The sequence below is a fragment of the Cydia strobilella genome, chromosome 13, assembly GCF_947568885.1.
Source record: "Cydia strobilella chromosome 13, ilCydStro3.1, whole genome shotgun sequence".
NCBI lineage: Eukaryota > Metazoa > Arthropoda > Insecta > Lepidoptera > Tortricidae > Cydia > Cydia strobilella.
The window spans coordinates 12,343,922-12,364,758 of record NC_086053.1 but is presented as its reverse complement, the minus strand read 5'-3'; the positions used below and the strand labels follow the sequence as shown (position 1 = coordinate 12,364,758).

Below are 20,837 nucleotides of genomic sequence, written 5' to 3'. Positions count from 1 at the left end.
TCCCAGGGTTTTACGACTTTTTATACATATATGCCATTTTCAACCAAAAGGGTACTTATTGTCGGTTGTCAATAAGGCGCTATTTCCATATAGCTTCAATTCGAAATCAACCTTATCGACAAGCGACAATGTGGTACCTTTTAGTTGAAAACGTCACATTTTGTATGAAATCGCGTGTGCGATATCGCGTAGGTCACTTTTATGCCAACGCATATCCGCGGGACAACATAGGGGTTAAGACTTCTTCATAACTTGTTGCATTAAGACTCATTTCTAATACTCTTTTCTGATAACTAGTTATATCGCCAAACGTTTACGTGTCCGAAAGCCTCTTCCATTATTTGTTTGTAAATGTGTAAGAAAGAAATATCACCGCCTGATGTTTGTTCTGTCCTTTTTTGCCATGCGTTTGCCACAAGTTTTTTTATAAAACCTCAACTCTCTGAAACTCATTTCTTAACGTTTGAGTTCTGGTATGACGCATAACCAAACATTTACAGTGTTAAAACGTACAGGGCCTATTACCTACCGAATACCTGTACATATTGGTTAGACTCACCGCCTAATGTAAATACTTGTTATTGTTTTTCTTCCCGAACACTCGATTTCAAATGGTTCTTTCTCAAAAGTTCATATTCCAACATTTCCAATACGCAAATTGTTTGATTTTTGTTGAGCCAACTTTTCACGTTAAGGTTTTGTAAGACTTGTCTCCTAAAGTTGGCGTTTCTTAAACCAGTATAAGTATAAACCCATCTCACGTGACTGCATTTGTTTGTTTTAGGTCCCGTGAGTCCCCTCATTGGTATTAAAATATGTATCCCCCGTTTGCGGAATACCGATTATACCTACTTAGTAAATAGGTACCGTTATTTGAGTAAGACCCATTTCTCAACTTTTCGTTTTTGTAAGACTCATCTCATCTGACATCGTTTGGTATGCACTTTTCCAGTCCCAATAACTGTTATCTAGATCCCAACCATATAAGACAAACAAGAGTAACACGGTTTTATTTGATAACACAAAGTACAACTTCTAGTTCAATAGACTGAAAACAAGCTGTCACATTATTATTTTTCACAAACTATCACATTTGACTTTGTGTACTCGTTGCGACGTCAAATCAAAAAGGAATTCTGTATAATTTTCCTATCTGTATGCAGATAAAAGGCACTTGCGAGATGTTGCACTATCACTATTGGCCTCTGAATTGCGCTTTTTGAGATGCTCTCACTTGATAACGTGACATGTTTATCAATTTATTACGACGCAACAAATTATGAGATATCGTGAATACCTGCGGTTCGATAAAATAATTTGATTCTTGACTTGATTTTAAACTTCGCTAGTTGCGATTGCGTGAACTAATTAATCAAAATCCCATATAATGTACCGAGCGAGAGCGAAGGTCTTCGTTTCAGCTTGGGCAAACATGCTTTCGTATGTCCGGCTGTTCTCCTCGTATTTCTCAACCGATTCGCGATTCGCGTCAAATTTTTGAGCTGGTTCAATAATTACTTACTGGATTTTTTGAAAATGGCGGAGTCATGGTGGTTCACGATTAGTTTAAGAGTTAAAAAAAGTAAATTTTATTTAGGAACTTAAGTTGGATGTTTGATCAAATTAAAGCATATTGACGAATCTGATTTCATCTTTGATCCAGAACTACGTATACTATCTATCATAACGCAATTATATGATAGATGATCATTTTTAAAAGGGTATTCTAGGTTTGGCGTTGATTGATATTGGCCGGTGGCCATCGAATGTTTTTGTCACCACTCTTGATCTGCGTGGGAAATTCCGATTTTATATCGAATCAATACTTTTTATCTATAGAATAAGTGCCGTTTGATTATGTTTTGCACTTATATGACGTCGGTGGGTGAAATGCACAAGAGATGTATAGGTATTAGCTTCGTAATGAAATTGCGAAACCGTAAGTATGAAGATTGTTACGAGATGGTTAAGGCCGTTCCCTGAGCCAGAAGGCGAAAAATCTCCTTATATGATCATATTTTTCTAAGAGACGTTGATATTCGTAGACATGGAAAAAATATATGTAGTTCTTGATTATATTATCTTTAATTTATAAGTGATACACGAATTATGACATTTATGACACTTCGCTCGATACAATTAATTCCCAAAGTAAACTCTAACTAGGACTTTTAATTCAACTTTACTCGGTTATTTAATATGTGACACAATAAACAAAAGAAAGAAGAAAAAACAATGTTAACTTAAATAGTAATTTGACCGCTTTCGAATTTCGATATTGTAAGGCAACGTTATTAAAATAAATAAAAATCGATCAAAATTGACACTTTTGGCGAGCATGGTCTTTCCCGTTCTTTCTTGCGAAATGTGACAGTGATAGCGGCAAAACGATGGAAAGGCCTTAAAGTAATATTATACTGCAATTACTGCAATAACTGCAACACGGGCAGATCTGTGTTTTATTTTATGAGGCAATTAATTTATTTACTCCATAAAAAATACACAGCGATATTTATTACATATTTTTTCGCCAAATTGTATGACAGTTTGTTGGCGAACGGTAGCACTCAACATTCCTCCTCCTGTATAAGGTGTAGGTACTAACAGCAACACACTTACCTGACCAGTCGTTAGGCCTTATCTCATTGCAACAAGGTTCAAAATTGGTCAGAGAACTGTTACGCCGATGGAATATTTGTTTCAGGGAACATAATACAATCTTATATCTAGTACCATCGCCCACTCTGTTAAACTGTCTACCGGTGGACCTTATTACAAAAGGCATAAGGTACACCGATGGACAGTTAAGAGTGTTGCTGTTTGTACTGTGCTACATTATAATAATATGTTTATTCTAAGGAAATAGCCAATAGGAATTTGTATCAAGTACCGATGTTGCACTTTAGCTACAAGTACCTAAACATTAGGCGCCATTCATTTATTAGATTAATGATCGTAATGAATGAGAATCGTAAGATGATTTTTTCCACTTTTTGACCCTTTCCCTCCCTATATAAGAAAAAATAAGAATAGGCTGACCCGCTCCCCCCTATATTACGTAAAAATCTAAAGGAAAAAATAATACGTTTGGTTCTAGTGTTTATTTTTTAAATATTTTTTTCGGAATGTTTATACCTACCTTTGTTAGTACCTACAAAGATACTGGAGCCCGTTTAAGCTAACTCTGCACCGTGTTTGATAGCATACAGTGTGGAAGTATGTATTATTTTAAACGGATAATTTCATTTAAATTTAAAAAGAATCGCATCTGTGATCTTACATAAGAACTATGAAAACCCCCTCCCTCCCCCTTGTAAGAAAAATAAGATATGTTCGATATTTCGACGCAGTTACATGCATCTTGTTCGTCAAACTAACCGTGAATCATTCAAAACTGTTAAGTAAAATTAAAATCATAGGTTGCCATTGCCATAGAACAGTTGGCAATTTTTTCGAATGCCAATTTCATGCGCAATGAAAGTAGAAGAAATAAATAATTGACTTCAGCCAGTATTTACCTATGTGATGCCAAGGTTCTCATAGATGTTATCATCCAAAAAGCCCAGTAATTTCATTCTAGTCTATTTAAACAAAAAAAATGCAAGCTTATTTTGTAATTTCAATTCGCCCGATAGAAGCATAAAAAAATCCCAGTGACGTTAAAATAAAAATCATGATGCAAATTCAAAAACCTTGCAACTTATCAATATGCTTGCATTTTTCAATCTAAACAACAATCCATCGATCATATATATATCAGGATATTACCAGTTTCAACCGGTAAAGTTATCGTATATGCGCTAATAGATAACAAATTAAATGCTCCCACTACGGTCACGTGTGGTAGCCGTGTTGGATTCGCACAAGTAACGTGTGGTAGCCGTGATGTGGATTTGATGGATTATCCTTTACCTTTATATACTGCGTGGTTTTCATCAGAGCATGACTTAGGATCGAGATAGCAATGTAATTCAACTGCATCTAATATTCAACAATGGGAAAGGTACACTGACTGCGTAGTCTGTATATTCAAGCCATTCTAGGATCTATCCCTTAGAAGTGACTATCAAAGATTAGCATCACAATAGGGTAGTTGACAATTTTTTTTATGGTATCAGTTGATCAGGTTTGTTTTGAGGATCAAATGTCTGTATGGGACCCACTGTCTTAAAGCAATACAAAAGTCTCAAATGATGGTCAGTCTGGATTGTCTGGAATCGCCACTTTACTAAACAAACTCTCTAACACAAGTGGCAACACATTCGTGGCGTCACTGTGTCACTTTGCTTAGAAGCCGTTCCGATGTAGGGATGGAAAACAAAAGTTTCCAATTTATTGTGATAAATTACTCATTTTCTATCTATTTAACTAGATTTAGTTATAAAACTCAACATGTGTCAACTACCCTATTTTGTATAATTCTTGTGCCCTTGCTTTTTAGAGTTCCGTACCCAAAGGGTAAAAACGGGACCCTATTACTAAGACTCCGCTGTCCGTCTGCCCGTCTGTCTGTCTGTCACCAGGCTGTATCTCATGAACCGTGGTAGCTAGACAGTTGAAATTTTCACAGATGATATATTTCTGTTGCCGCTATAACAACAAATACTAAAAACAGAATAATATAGATAGTGGGGGTTTAAGTGGGGCTCCCATACAACAAACGTGTTTTTTTTGCTGTTTTTTTTCGTAATGGTACGGAACCCTTCGTGCTCGAGTCCGACTCGCACTTGGCCGGTTTTTATAATGTTCTCGACATAACCTAAACCTAATAATGTGGATGAGCTTTCTGTAAGATGGCAAGCACTAGGGTGCTTGCTTTAAATAGCACTACAAAACTATTTTGTTAATTATAAAAAAAATAGCATACCTTCAGATCCACAGCGCAGGCTTCGCCATCTTATAGAAAGCTCGTCCACATTATTAGGTTTAGGCATAGAGTAACTTATACTAGAGCGGTACTGTCATAGTAAATTTTGTAACCACAGTAAATTCACGGCCATCTATCGACACACTTTAAAACTAAAAATGAAGATTTATAAAAATACGATAAAATGTATTTAAATATGGATAAATGATTTTTTATTTGCATTAATATTTTTTATGATTTTGACCTATGTTCTTTCACTGATATGCGTTAAAATTGTTAAATAACAAACGAAACCGTCAACGCCATCTATACGACAGTAGGCCAAAGCTAGTAGCGCCCTTTGATCGAGAATCAAATTTTCTTGATTTTCGAGGCACGTTTTTTTCTTAGACTGTATCCATCTATTACGGAGTTATATCTATAATGGTTTAGGCAAAAATGGGTGGTATAATGGTTTTAATGGTATTATAGGCATTATAACACTTAATTGTCTAATCAGGCCTCGTCAAACTTTTATCTCAACTAGACCTAATCAGTCATGTTTATCGTGAACATTATGACGCCCGTACTCGAATGACCCCCGTTTATTTTTAAGTGAAATGTCAGTAACCGGATCTCGAATCTGGATGGAAACAATCAAACGCCGGCAGACGTCTGTACGTCGCCGATATCTACCGGATCGGTTCAGTTATGTTGAACTTTAGCGTGGAAAGTTGGTGGTAGAACCCGATAAGCTAATCTATCGATTGACGTCAAAAATTATCACCTGTCTGTTTACTTGAAAAAATATTATGGGATAATATTCCTTCATTCGACCTCGTCCAACGATAAGTTTGAGGCTACTCACATCACAGTTGGAGCATAGTATAGTTGATCTTAGACTATACGGAAACAAGTATTACGGCTTATCTCACTTATACCAAAGATAGATATAACTCCGTAATAGATGGATACAGTCTAAGGAAAAAACGTGCCTCGAAAATCACGAAAATTTGATTCTCAATCAGATGGCGCCACTAGTTTTGGCCTACACTCGTATAGAGGGCGTTGACTGTTTCGTTTGTTATTTATAATTTTAACCCATACCAGTGAAAGAACATGGGTCAAAAACATATAAAAATAATTAATGCAAATAAAAAAATCATTTATCCATATTGAAATACATTTTATCGTATTTTTATAAATATTTATTTTTAGTTTTAAAGTGTGTCGACAGATGGCAGTGAATTTACTGGGGTTACAAAATTTACTATGACAGTACCGCTCTAGTATAAGTTACTCTATGCTTATACAGAATGATAATTAAATTAGGGCTCGCGGTCGAATCCGTGTTTCGTTTACACGTTTCGAATACCCGTTTCCGAATAATACGTAAACGGTTTTCTGGCCCGTTCCACACGTTTAATTAAGAAACGTGTAGTTAAGACCCGTGTACACGGATAAACGGGTATTCGAAGATACGTATCTTATTTATCCGTGGCGCCGGACACGTCCTTGACGATAGTAGCGAAGGAACGAACGCCAGTTACAAATGAATAGAAAAAAGATTCATGACGAGTTTCTGTCATATTTAACCTTGTTCCGTGGGTCATAGAGTCGAAATTCAATAAACGGTTTAGAAACTCCTTTCTTGAGCATGTAGTTTTTGCTTGCAATAGGTATTAAGAGTATTCACGCTTCTTATCAAAGTATAGTATTTTATATAGCACTTTAAATAGCTACTTTTTTTTACGTTGCGGGTTAGCAATATAATATAAAAACCTGCTAGTACCTATTTAAAAAAAATATTAGAACCATCGAGTTCAGTATGTAGGCAGGAAGTCAAACTAATGTTCGAAATTGGCATTAAGTATTTATAAAAAAATACAATTTTAACTTGCTTCTTTATTTTAAGTTTAATTTAAGAACATGATATGAAATTGTATTTCTTGTCACATAATGTAGGTAAACCTTATAAAACAAAGTCCCCCGCCGGATCCGTATGTCTGTCTGTATGTTCGCGATAACCAGACCTCACCTATGAATGAAGTTTTTCTTTGGGAATGTTTATGTGTATATTTTGTTAAGGTTTTGTTTAAATTGGTAGAAATATGACGATGTTTGCTAATGAAGTTAGAAAAAATCACGCTGGCTTAATCGAAAACGCTGCCCAATCTATTTGATGTCAATGTATGGTGGACTTGTCTCTTTTTCATTGGTCTACAAAAAAGTGCGCCATGGCTGTCTGTCTATATTTTAAGAATAATTAACCCATTATTAACTTCTAAAAAAAAACCGGACAAGTGCGAGTCGGACTCGCCCACCGAAGGTTCCGTACAAATACATCTGTAAAAATTTCAACTGTCTAGCTATTACGGTTCATGAGATACAGCCTAGTGGGTGGTGACAGATAAATGGACATTGAACTCTTAATATTATTAGGCTTCCGAAGTGAATACTTGTTACAGAATGTATTTTATTATGCTTGACTCTCCATGCGAAGCCGGGGCGGGTCGGTATAGTTATTAATAAACACTTTAAATCAACTTGATAAAATTGTACCTTCTCAATAAATTCTAATTGTTTTTACTTTAGGTACCTCTTACCACAGTAAAACGCTTTTTAGTGCGGTGCAGCTACAAAACAATTGAAAACATTTTCTTGTGCAGATGTTTTGACCTTATTACAACGACATAAAGCTTGTAATTGGCAGTGACACTTGTGATAATAGTTTGGGAACCTACATGTTTTCGACGATGACAAACAAAAGGATATTGGAAAACAATGGATGGATGGACCACCGGTCGGCAACGTGCGCATTTAAGTTTATTACCTAAACGCTAGTGCGAAAGTGACCAAAGTGAATTATGAATGATTACCAATTTAAAGATCTATCTTAATGTAATTAGCAATATTATCGCAAGTTATCCAAGGTAGTATGGGTTTTTATGGTTCTTGGGTAAAATTACTCGATAATCCCGCTTTTGTGTACCTACTAATAACTTTTTTGCGCCGTTGGCAGGTTTGTTGTTTTCGCAAAGCAGTAATAGATCCGAGATAAAAATAACCACGAAATAATTAAACTGTTATTTTTAATTAATATTGTATTCTGTCTGCACACCTATTATTAACGAAAATACTATACCATTATGTAATTATAAAAAAAAACTATGATCGATATCAAATTTTTGTAATTAGCTTAGAAGCAATCGGTTTTATTAAATGATATAAATAGTTTAAAATAAAAATTATGTATACCTACTATTAAAGTACCTATGTTTTATCAATACGGTTAAAAACAATAAAAAAAAGTAATTGTGCGGTTTTATGAAACCACGATGCAAGTGAAACTTTTTTCGGATTGTAGGCATTTAACTAAAAAAAATCGGAAATTAATTCGATTTACGGTATTAAAATCGCGGTTTTAATCTTAACTTAATAAATTGGGGCGATAGAATAAAAGCTTCACTTTAAAAATCGTACGACAAACGAATTCATCTGAAGTCAACATAATAATAGTGGACCTTGTTACCATTGTACATTGGCTCAAACTGGTTCGGAGTATTCAGACCCGTTCGGAACGGTCTTAAGTACCCGTGTAAACGGAGATACGTGTCTGAGATACGTTTCTTGGGAACGTTCCTTCGAAACGTTTTCGAATCCCGGCGGTTCCGTGTAAACCGGGTTCTTAGTACCGCCGGGCTTAAGAACACGGGTATTCGTATCGGCGTGTAACACGGATACCGGGAGCCCTAAATTAAATGTGAGAGTTCCGACTTAGTCGCACTAATCTGTGGGTATAAACAAAATCTTACCGGGACTTCAAAAATCAAATCGAAAAATTCGCAGAACCACTATCACCAAGAGCATCGTCGTAGGTATACTTATGAGAGTTTACTTTTTCCAGACACATTGTCCAAACTGAGGGCACAAAGGCGTTGTTCAAGGGCTTAGGGCCGAACATTGTGGGCGTGGCTCCGTCCAGGGCTATATACTTCTGCACATATTCACAAGCCAAGGCTATATTGAACCAGAACATAGCCCCCGACACGCCCATAGTTCATCTATCGGCCGCTAGCGCTGCAGGTAAATAAATTACGTGTTAACTAGGGTGGCCCTTATTTCGTCGAACTCGTCGAAGTTTTATTTTTCTACGCGGGGCACCCGCTTAATGTAAAATCTACCACTAAAAAACCAATGTAATCTTTTTTCAGAATGTTTAAATAAATTCAAAATCCATACAAAATGTACATTTTTTCTATTGTTTTTCGATTTTTCGTTGTAGGACGATGATTCATGGTGTGGAACGTAATTTTATTCATATTGTTGGGGTTCTAAGTTTCGATTTAGAGTGCGTCCATACTTTTAGTTCCTATAAATACAAATAAAATAAAAAAAAATAGCAGTGTTATTTTATGTAAAATTGGACATTAATACACTTTAAATCGTCGTTCCATAATAAAAAATAGAAAAAAAAAACATTTTGTACTACCTATTCCAAATTTTCAAAGTGCGGTTGCGACCCCTAAAATGTATTTAAAAATTCAGAAAAAAAATTACATTGGTGTGGTAGATTTTACATTAAGCGGGTGCCCCGTAGAAAAATATAACTTCGACGAAATACCCTATTACACATGAACTTAAATGTTTCAGGTTTCGTGTCTTGCACAATGACCAATCCGATATGGTTCGTAAAAACGAGGCTGCAACTGGACGGACAGAACGTGACTGCCGTACAATGTATAAAAAGGATATATGCTAAATCGGTAAGATACTTTTCAAAATACACATTTATGTAAATGATGGTAAAGTTCTGATTCGGTTGTTTATGACGTCAGGCTTCCAAGGGACATGAATATTTTTAAGCGCTTCAGATTCTTTATAAAGCCCGACGCAGACTGAGGGTTATATATCGGCGCGGCGATACCGACAGATATCTTTAGAGTATCGCTAATCACCACACACGCCAACGATACCAAAATATATGGCTCTCTGGCACCTAGATTGTGAGACAGACGAAATATACCAAAATATATATTACAGCTTCGTGTGTGGACTGTCAAGTAGTACGTAAAAGATATCGTAAGATTCCGTATCTTACGGTATCTGCCGATATATTATCGCTCCGTCTGCTGTTTACGTTTACGGTGGCTGAGGTGACTCTGATAACAAACAGCAAAAATAGATAGATTGATTATAATTGGTACTTAATTTCTGAAATGTTGGACGGACAAAGAGATTTAAACGTGTTTGTTTTTTTTTTTTTAAATACCTACCTAAAAGAGCAGACTGTAATTTCAGAGCGTTTTTAGACCAAGTGTTATACACGGAGGCTAAAAAATAAGTGAATTCCCGTTGCCAGGGAGGTTTTGGGATTATACTAAGCAACTTTTACTATGGGACCAACCACGAAAACGCGAAAAAGTGGTTTCGTGGTTAGTCCCATAGTAAAAGTTGCTCAGTAAAATCCCAAAACCTCCCTGGCAACGGGAATACACTTAGTTTTTAGCCATCCTGTAGAATAGACTGATATATTGAGTTAATCAGTTGTACCTACTTTTAGTTATGTAACAATTACGCCATACAAATAAATATTGTATTATGAAAACCATATGCTTGCATTGGACCAGCGAAATGTTGTCTTCATACGAAGATTCAGAAGAAGATAGATACCTATACATTGCATTTGTTAGATTACTTATTATCTATTCTGCAATTTTCCTTTCTTGCGACATTTTGTTATCTGCTAGTACCTAATTTCGTCATTGTTTTTAATGTACACATTGGCACGCGGGCGGAGCATGCATGCGCTCAGTTTGTTGATCGCAAAAATGTGGAAAGCTTTCGTTATCTACAAGGAGATATATCTTGCGTCGAATCAAATACTTATAGAAATAGCTGAATAATCTAAACATCCTAGTATGTTGTAATTGTAACAAAATAACAGTAAAAAACTATGACATTGACTATGACATTGATTATGAAATTAAATCAACGCTTACACAAGCATAACAATGGTTGCAGGACCACTGTCTAGACCTAAACCCTAAAAAGAGCAAACTAATACAATTCAAGCCTTATCAAAAGTTATCTTTAGACCTAACAAATTTATCTAATGAAATCGGAATAGAAGAAGTAAACGAAGTAAACCTTTTAGGACTACAACTTGACACAAGCTTAAATTGGAAAGGACATGTTGAAAATCTAAAAACAAAATTGTCGCGTTTCGTCTACGCACTAAGCTTAACAAAAAGAAGCACAAATATCGAATGCGCCCGCTCCGCATATTACGCCTATGCCTACGCCTGGCTTCGGTATCGAGTGATCCTTTGGGGACATAGCGTAAACGCACAAGAAATGTTCGTTGAACAAAAAAATGCCTGCGTATTATTATGAACGTTCATCTCCCAGAAAGTTGTAGAGACCATTTTATAAAATTGAACTTCTTGACCCTACCATGCATATACATATATGAAATTAGTATGTTTGTAAGGAAGCACATATATATGTACGAATTTCAAAAAAAGCGCACGACGCCAGAATCGAAACTGAACATCTACAAGCAAGGGCCATACTATCGATCAATAACAATTTAAAACAAAATACCAGAATTCATCAAGGCGGAAAACAAACTAAGTGTATTTAGTAAAGAGCTTAAGACATTCCTTATCCATAAAGCCTATTACTCAATTGGAGAATATATGACTGACACTGCATGATATTAAACTATTGTACATATTATAGTAATAATTAATAAAAGAATTTATGAATGATGTTGCTTGACATATGTTATTTAGATTAGATATACGTTTTGACATATTTTAATAAAGAAGAGAATAATTTAAAAATTGTTAATAGTTTTGTAATGTTTGTAATTTAATGTAAGAATGCATAGGTGCATGTCAACTTAGCATATGACTAAGGTGTATAAGTATATGACTTTTATTTGGAAATTATGTGACATTATTTAAATACTATACCAATTGAATTTAATTGCATTGAATTTTATATGAATGTTTTGCTAAATTATTATTGTATCTTAATATGTAAATTTTTTATTAGTGTGTAAGATATTTTTTGCTATGCCCTACCAGGGTATCAGTGCCTCTTACTTTGCAAATACCATCTATGTAATGTAATGTACATGATTATGCAAATAAATAAATACAATACAATAATAGCGAAATAGCGTGAATTGAGACAATGACAAGACTAGGTTTATCCACACGTATAAAAAAAACAAAGTGCTATCTCTCAAAACAAAACCCTTCAAACGTTTTTTCTTTCCTCAGAAAACTTCCCTTTGAAAAAAATTTTTTGTTGTTGCGACAAATGTAAACTCTATTACCTCTATAATTAGCTATATCCTCCTGACGGCCTGCGTCCTCCACGTAGTATGTATGTATTTGAGGCCTATGCCTCAATTAAGTTTTTACTCTTTGTCAGTTTTACATATTTAAATTTACGCTGGTAAATATTAAAACCCAATCGTCAGAAGGCTATATATCTTACTTAATAATAAGTTAGTATATAATTAACCTTCTTAACCATATCGTTAATCTGTACCTTACAGGGTATTATAGGCTTCTACAAAGGCATAACGGCATCCTACATGGGCATAAGCGAGACAGTAGTCCACTTCGTACTGTACGAGGGTGTGAAAGCGCGGTTAATGGCGGCTCGGGCTCAAGACGGTGTACCGAGCGACGCTCGGACCCCGCGCGACTTCTTAGAGTTCATGGCAGCGGGCGCCTTCTCCAAGACGGTCGCTTCTTGCATCGCGTATCCACATGGTAAGACTACACTTATTAGTTCTTCGTTCTAACGGTTCTAGCACAAGATGGCGTGCCGAGCGACACTCGTTCCCCACTAGACTTCTTAGAATTCATGGCAGCGGGCGCCTTCTCAAAGACAGTCGCTTCTTGCATAGCGTATCCACATGGCAAGGTTGCACTTATTACTTCTTCGTGCTAATGGCGGCTCGAGGCCATAAAGTGTGCCGAGCTGCACTCGGTCCCCGCCCGACTTCTTAGAATTTATGGCAGGCGGCGCCTTCTCCAAGACAGTCGCTTATTGCATCGCGTGTCCACATGGTAACAGCACATTACTTCGCTTGCACTGTAATCCGCCCTCCGCCGCCTTCGGCGCCCTTATACTAAAAGAGTCGGGCGTAGCCCGACGTACGGGGTGCTCTCCATGCCATGCGCCTTCGGCGCCCTCATACAAAGAGTCGGGCGTAACCCGACGAACTGGGCGCTCTCCAATACCGAGCGCCTTCGGTGCCCTGCCCTCATACCAAAAGAGTCCAATTAGAGTTATTGACCTCGCCAAGCTTCTGCACGCAATGAGGTCTTCATTCCATTTTCCATTTCATATCGGATAACAGTTTTTAAGCCTGTTTATGAGGTTCTGTTTTCGGCCATTCTCAGAAAATGTGAATGCGATCTATTTATGTATTTATTTCTTTAATTTTAATAGGAAATATTACGCAAAACTCTGCATAGAGGTCGTCACTAGCAATCACAATGACACGTCACAATCACAGGGCCTGCCGCGAAACACGAAAATCGAAAGTTCGGTTTCTGCCTCCATCACTCTTGCATATTTGATCGATAGAGAGGCAGATAGCGAAATTTCGATTTTCGCGTTTCGCGGTAGGCCACTTGTAAACAAACCGCCTTGATGCATCATTGTCATAAATATTCCCTATTGCTTCTACTCGTACTTGACACAATGTATGAAAATTGTGTTGAAGACAACCTGAGATATTTTCTGCAAATAGAAAGTAGTAGCATTTCGAGCAATATTAAATGAGTTCGAATTAATTCAGTGTGCTCATGATAAACTGATTAAATAGTTGAATAAGGTTTATCGTCATCTAGGTCATTCGGAACTAGAACGACACGAAACATGAATAATAAATTGGAAAATCGCTTGGCTGAGAAAATTGTTGATTTAAAAATGTATTATTATCAATTTCTCAATGTAAGGCTTTATTTCCATGTTCCTAGGAGTGAAAATTAATATTACACTGATGTATCTAATCTATAATCTATCAGACTAGGGGTTCGTCGACAATCAAACATGTCACCTTATCTCGTCTGCTGTGCAGATAAGTGATTGTGCAGGTGAAATAAGGCAAGTGGGGTAGTGTCTCGACGCAATAACGAGTATGATGGATCAATCTGATGACATAAGTAGGTATATGATTGAAATAAAATAGCTTTTTACTTGAAGATATTAAAACATAGGGAACATATGAACAGAAGGGGGTAACACAGGATTCCCTGTATATTGGCGCAGAGCACTATGGTAGATTGTACAACAAGGGCATAAAGAAATCTATTTGTTGAAATGTATTTGTATTTTATTTCGATAGTAAAACTAATCCGTTTTCCGTTTTTTTACTTAAATTATCGCAGTATTTTAATTTATTAAAAAATTACATAATAGTTTTAAGACGAAATGTCGGAAAACTGAAAAATCCAGAAGTTGATGATTTTTAGTATGTGATTTTGAACGTTTTTTGGGGTTTGTAATTAATTATATTTAAAAACTTTATCAAAGGTATATCACAAATAGTGTACCTTTCTGATGGTAGTAAATTTTTTCATATATCTCTTACTGAAAATTATATATTTACATAAATATGATTTAGTCCAACACTGATTTCGCAGTGAAAATCGATATTATATTTTTTTTACAATTTTTCCCATAATCAGCAAACAATTACGTAACACACATTAATTTCGGGCAAAAAGCTGATTTATTGGTTATTTCGGCTATTATGGCGGGTATTTCACGGCAGCATGTTTTGTTTGTGCAGAGGTGGCGCGGACACGACTGAGGGAGGAAGGCGACAAGTACCGCAAATTTTGGCAAACGCTGCACACTGTTTGGATGGAGGAGGGCTGTCGTGGCGTCTATAGGTAAAATTATCTTTTTACTTCTCATGCTCGTAAAGTTCGACTTTAAGTCGTGCGTAGACGACATAAAGTTGCTTATTATGTTCTAGAACATAAAGTAAAATCATCTATTACGACCCTTATTGTCTTAGCAATAAAGTCCAAAATCTGCCATACAAACTGCCAGCCGTGCCGGGGCGCGCCCGACCAGCGTGCCCCGTGCTTCCGACCGGTTCGAGTACAAATTTCTTTAGTCTTGAATAAATATGGTAATTAAATAACCTAAAATATTGGATATTTTTGTATATTTTACTTACAATCGAAGTGAAAAGCAGAGTGTATAACTCAGGCATAAATGTCTATTTTGTAAATATATAAATATATTGTGTAAATATTGGATATTTTTTGTATATTTTACTTACAATCGAAGTGAAAAGCAGAGTGTATAACTCAGGCATAAATGTCTATTTTTATCCTCGACTATATTGGTCCTCGCTAAGCTCGGACCAATAAATTACCTCGGATAAAAATGGATCGCTTTATGCCCTTGTTGTACAATCTACTATTAATTACTTCATATAGTCCTCCTCATCGGTTTCGATGACGGCGATCTCAGCAATTATGGATTACGCCTATTATGGGCTCGAATGTGGCTGGCCAAGCCGAACTTGGTCTTAAAGACTCTATTGCAGGTGCTACAATAGAGTTGGCCAGACGCGTTATACGTATACGCGTACGAGGGCTTCGGTCTCTCTTTACGTTGTTGGCGTTTGACATCTAAGGTATTGAGGCGGTTTTCTTCAAATAATTTGATGCGGTTAATGATGGTCGACCGCCAAGATGACCTGTCTGTAGCAAGCTCCTCCCAACGCTCAGGATCGATGTTGCAAGCGTTCAGGTGTCGTTTGAGCATGTCCTTATAATGCAGATGCTGACCGCCGTGCTTCCGCTTGCCTTCCACCAATTCAGAGTAGAATACGGTTTTGGGCAAGCGGCGGTCATCCATACGGTGGACATGACCACACCACCTTAGCTGTCGCTGCACTAGTAGAGCCTTCATACCATAGAGCCCGGAACGACGCATGACCTCAGAATTTGGAACTCGGTCTTCCCATTTGATTCTGAGTATATGTCTTAGACACCTTAGGTGATATGTGTCTAGCTTTTTTATATCGGATTTGTAGAGGCACCATGTCTGAGCCGTATAAAGGACCGGGATGATTAGCGCCTTGTAGACGCTAATCTTCGTCTCTAGCTTAAGATCATGGGACTTCCAAACCCGGTCAGCGAGTCGTCCGAAATTGGCAGCGGCGTTAGCGATGCGGAATGGTATCTCCAAAGCCAAGGTGTTTTCATGCCGGATAGTACTTCCAAGGTATTTAAAGCGTGATACCTCATCTAGTGGTTTCTCATCTAGATAAAGCGATGCTGGATCAGCTTCGCTACCTCTTGGTGGTTGCTTGAGGATTTGAGTCTTGGAAGCACTTATGACGAGTCCAAACCGCTGACAAGAAAGATGTAATGAGAGCGACTTTGGTGAGCTCTCAGGTGGCTGCCATAACCGATTTTAGCAGCAAATGTACTGCCAAATTCACTGCAGGTCAGCACCCCTGCGACAAAATAGGGTTTTTGACATTTTTTTTAAAATATATTTGATTGTCTACAGGGGCCTCGGCATACAACTCGTCCGCCAGATCCCCAACACGGCGATAATGATGTCCACATACGAAGCTGTCGTGTACTTGCTCACGACCCATTTCAACAGTTCCTTCTATGAGAACACTTAGCTGAACCCGTTTGAGATTACGTGTTGACATTAGTCTAGGATGCTCAGGAGTTTAACCATGGAATCATAAAGGCTGGCTAGGATTTTTAGTAGAGATGCCAGTGTACCAAAAACTTACCCAGGGCACAGAATATATAATAGTACTAGGTACAGAAGATTCACTATCTAATAAAACGCGACTACTACGCGCAAGGCGGCGTTGGCACGCGCTTGCACCCGCAGACGTCCGTTCCGTAGCGGTGCGCGGCAATTACTATGGCAAAACCTCAAAATTGAGGCGGCCGCAGGTACTTGTAGCGACGCGACGAAATCGCGGAGTGAGACACGCCTGCCCAGGGCTAGCACTGGTTATCTTGATTGGTGTAAGTCGCACCCGTTTACTTTTAAATCATTTGAAAGAATTGGGTAGTGTTTCTTGCTTAAAACTTGATTAGTGTAGCTAAGGACGAGTGTGATTCTCTAACTTTGCTCTGGTAGAAAGTCGATGTTTGATCGGAATTTGTACGGAAGTTTGGAATCACAGTTCAGTGACAGCTACTGATACAACTTTCTTACAGTCTATATAATAATCTGGCATAAAGTACTGTAAAGTCTTATTGATAGAAGATTATGTTCCTACAGTTCTGGATAAATGTAGGAATTTTATATAACATCAGAATGCAATTGATTCCTGTGTAGGCCTCAGTACATCTCATGAATCGAAAACACATCTTATTCCTTATAGAACCGTTATAAGGTTTAGAAGTATTAGTAACCTGAGCTACGTAATTACTAGGAATCTTAAATAATTTTTGTTATTAAAATCGGCTACACAGTTTGCCCTTGATACCAATATTAAATGTGTCTGAAACTGGAAACATTAAACATGTAAATAAAATAAATTGTTTATATTTAACAGGTTCTGATTGTAATGTAACATACAAGATCTGGAACTGATAAGTTATTGCATGGTTGTGTTACAATGGTTAATTGGTATAAATTGCTAGTGCGACTGAAAAATGTATATATGCATTATGCAACAGAGAACGAGCACAACAATGAAAGGGAAGACATTATTTTCCTTGATTATGTTTCCAAAAGAATAATTATAGTCAGTAGTCTAGTCTTGTGCTTTTTTGCTGTGCCTTGATTTAGCCATAAAATTGATATAAATATTAATTTAGTATGTAGTACGCAAAACACCGTTTGGGCCAAAACAGGTTCATTCCTTGTGTCAAACCACTTTTGGTTGCTTTTTATGTTGTGTATTTTTATATTAAAAATCTTAACTATAAAAAATGCTTAGTTGGACCTTTATGAATGATGCCAGTTTTTATATATTTTAGTTATATGAAACATCATCCCAGTTAAAAAACATTATAAAAGCTTCTTAATTCAGTACATAGATTCAGATTGAGATGTATGTCAATTAGTCATTTTAATTTTTATTATACATCAATACAAAGTTATTTGTGTACTTTTGCCATATATTATATTATTTATATATACGAATGCACAGGCAGCTTAAAATAGCTGATATGTGCATATCAATGTCCTGCACTTGTGTTCTGTCCATTCGTAAAATGTTTGTCGATTCGTGATATATTGTTTTTTATGTCAAGGTTTAACTAGAATCTGATATTTTGTAATGAGTGTCTAAAAATATTTCATAACAATCAAGGCCATTACTTGTTGTACAAGAAAATACAATTCTTAACATGTACTAATCAAAATTATGTTTTGCAGTTCTTTTTAGGGCAAATATAGTAAGTTGTAAGCTGTGATATATAGCTTGTAAATACTAATGCACAAGATTGTAGATTCTATATTCTCAAAAGTAAGCACATCATTTGAGAAACATGTTTTTATTGTTAAGTTTAATTGTGTATAGTTTTTCATATTCAGTCTACGGCGTAAGATTGTGTTACTTGTACCATTCGGGTGAGCTTTTCTATTGTTAAAAAAATCATGGTTCCTTATAAATAGTAAAGATCATGGGCAAGCAGTATGATTGTTAAATAAAATATTTTTAAAGGAAACATTTGGACTTTGGACTGAGTATAAAATATTAGTAATTTTGTTTAATGAATAAATAATAAAATGAAAAATAATGTTTTTCTTTGACAAATTTAATTCAAATTCTTAATCATTATAAAATTTTATATAAATTAACTAAACAATTGGTTTCAATAATGTTCTGATAGAGAGATTTGAGAGAGTTTTTCATATTCAGTCTATGGCGCAAGATTGTGTTACTTGTACCATTCGGGTGAGCTTTTCTATTGTTAAAAAAATCATGGTTCCTTATAAATAGTAAAGATCATGGGCAAGCAGTATGATTGTTAAATAAAATATTTTTAAAGGAAACATTTGGACTTTGGACTGAGTATAAAATATTAGTAATTTTGTTTAATGAATAAATAATAAAATGAAAAATGATGTTTTTCTTTGACAAATTTAATTCAAATTATTAATCATTATAAAATTTTAGATAAATTAACTAAACAATTGGTTTCAATAATGTTCTGATAGAGAGATTTGAGATCATCACCCACACATGTGTAGAGATAGCATTGGGAGTTTCACTGGGGTACCTCAGCATGGTTGACAGTGGAAATAAATTGCCCTCAAGTGCAACAATGGGCTCACGCCTGAACCAGATAACTGAGATCACAATAATCAAAGCTACAACTGCTTGCAGAGCTACATGTACAGTACTCTTAACTGCAAGGCTTTTACTCATCCTGGATTGAGAGTTCTCTTTTAGTTGGTTCTCTATTTCATTAATTTTTCGCTGCAGTTTGTGGTATGCAGCAAATTCTTCCTTCATGGAAATGCTGTTTTGTTCACATTTCAGTCTTTTAACCTCAGCAAAGGATGCTCTTTCTTCTAGAGATGGCCTGGAAAAGCATGCTGCAATCTACAACACAAAATCAAGATATAGGGATCCCTGTAATTAAATAGTACCTAGTAGTATAGTTGCAGGTTTATATTTTTGTGACAAGTGAAATGGGTTAGAAAGGTTCTCTTTACGTAGTCACCCGAGTCACAAAATTGTAAATGAAGTTTAGTTCAATGTAAAAATGTATTATTACTACTGTACTTACTGGTTTAACCAAATAAGGTACTAATACACTGATCGTGGTCAAAACGACAAAGTATACTAGTAGAAATCCATTTATAACCTCCAACATTGTTTTTGTGAACTTATTACTAATTTACACAAAGCTCAGATGTATTTGATATACGATGTGATGTAATTAAATTTTTATAACAAATTAGAAAATCTATTTTGGAACAGCGTAGAAACTGCAATTCATTTTGGTTAATTTCTTTCGTAAATAAAATGACAGTGACAGTATTGACAGTTTTTGCATCAAGACCATCATGACTTTTTTTTTTTCTTGTTATGGCTTTTGCTATGCTCGCTCCAGACTACGCGGCGCGAAGCCGCGAACGCGAGTGTGGAGCCGGTTTGCTGACTAGCGAACTAGACTCCACACTCGCGTTCCCGGATTCCCGCCGCAATTCTCGCACGAGTGTGGAGGGTCCTTTAGGTTAGCCAATGTCAGGTTGTGGAGGAATTAAAAGTTAGGGAAACTAGGAATTAGGAAATACGGATAAGACGAAAATTTGGAAAGGAAAGGATTGGATTTACTGTAATATATATAATTATATTTTCCATCTTCTCTTTTCCATCTTCATCAATTATATTTCTCTTAACCTCCTTTCTTCTTATCATTTGTATGCCGACGACCTCCAAATTTACTCTCAGTGCCCAATTGCGGATCTACCTTCTCTGATTCTTACCACCAACTCTGATTTAGAGCGCATTTTGCACTGGAGTTCTTGCTATGGAATTAGAGTTAATCCTACGAAGACCCAAGCTATTATTATTGGTAGCCCTAAGAACATAGCTAAGGTGAATTTTGAGAGTCTGCCTCCTATTTTATTCGATGGGGTCCAGATCCCGTACTCGGCCCAAGTAAAGAATCTGGGCGTGATTATGGATCGTACTCTTTCCTGGGGTCCGCAACTTAATGAAGTCGGTCGTAAAATTTTTGCCGCTGTGGGATCTCTTAGGCGTCTCCGCAACTTTTTACCACTTTCCACTAAAACCGCGCTGGCCCAATCCCTTCTTCTTCCCATTTTAGACTATGCCGACATCTCTTATCTCGATCTTACCGAAGAGCAATTGAACAAGATTGAACGGCTTCAAAATGTGTGCATTCGCTTCATTTTCGGGCTACGAAAATTTGATCATGTCTCCAGCTTCCGGTCACAGCTCAGGTGGTTACCGATTCGTTTCCGACGTAATACA

General features: G+C 36.5%; 2 protein-coding genes across 3 annotated transcripts in view; one reads left to right on the top strand and one right to left on the bottom strand.

The window, feature by feature from the left end:
• Positions 1–18,623, top strand: part of LOC134746725 (mitochondrial carrier protein Rim2) — a 32,520-nt gene extending 13,897 nt beyond the window's left edge. For both annotated transcript variants that reach the window (XM_063681245.1, XM_063681244.1), the window contains exons 4-8: positions 8,754–8,932; positions 9,500–9,612; positions 12,420–12,639; positions 14,673–14,775; positions 16,418–18,623. In XM_063681245.1, the coding sequence (XP_063537315.1) occupies positions 8,754–8,932; positions 9,500–9,612; positions 12,420–12,639; positions 14,673–14,775; positions 16,418–16,538 (736 nt within the window). In that variant the 3' untranslated portion in view covers positions 16,539–18,623. The remainder of the gene's footprint in view (positions 1–8,753; positions 8,933–9,499; positions 9,613–12,419; positions 12,640–14,672; positions 14,776–16,417) is intronic.
• A 341-nt stretch (positions 18,624–18,964) lies between these two features.
• Positions 18,965–19,863, bottom strand: LOC134746726 (guided entry of tail-anchored proteins factor 1-like). Its single transcript, XM_063681246.1, has 2 exons — positions 19,624–19,863; positions 18,965–19,436 (listed from the first exon to the last, which is right to left on the bottom strand). The coding sequence occupies exons 1-2, from the start codon at positions 19,708–19,710 to the stop codon at positions 19,017–19,019; spliced, it is 507 nt and encodes a 168-aa protein (XP_063537316.1). The 5' UTR covers positions 19,711–19,863; the 3' UTR covers positions 18,965–19,016.
• Between the last annotated feature and the right edge of the window lie 974 nt (positions 19,864–20,837).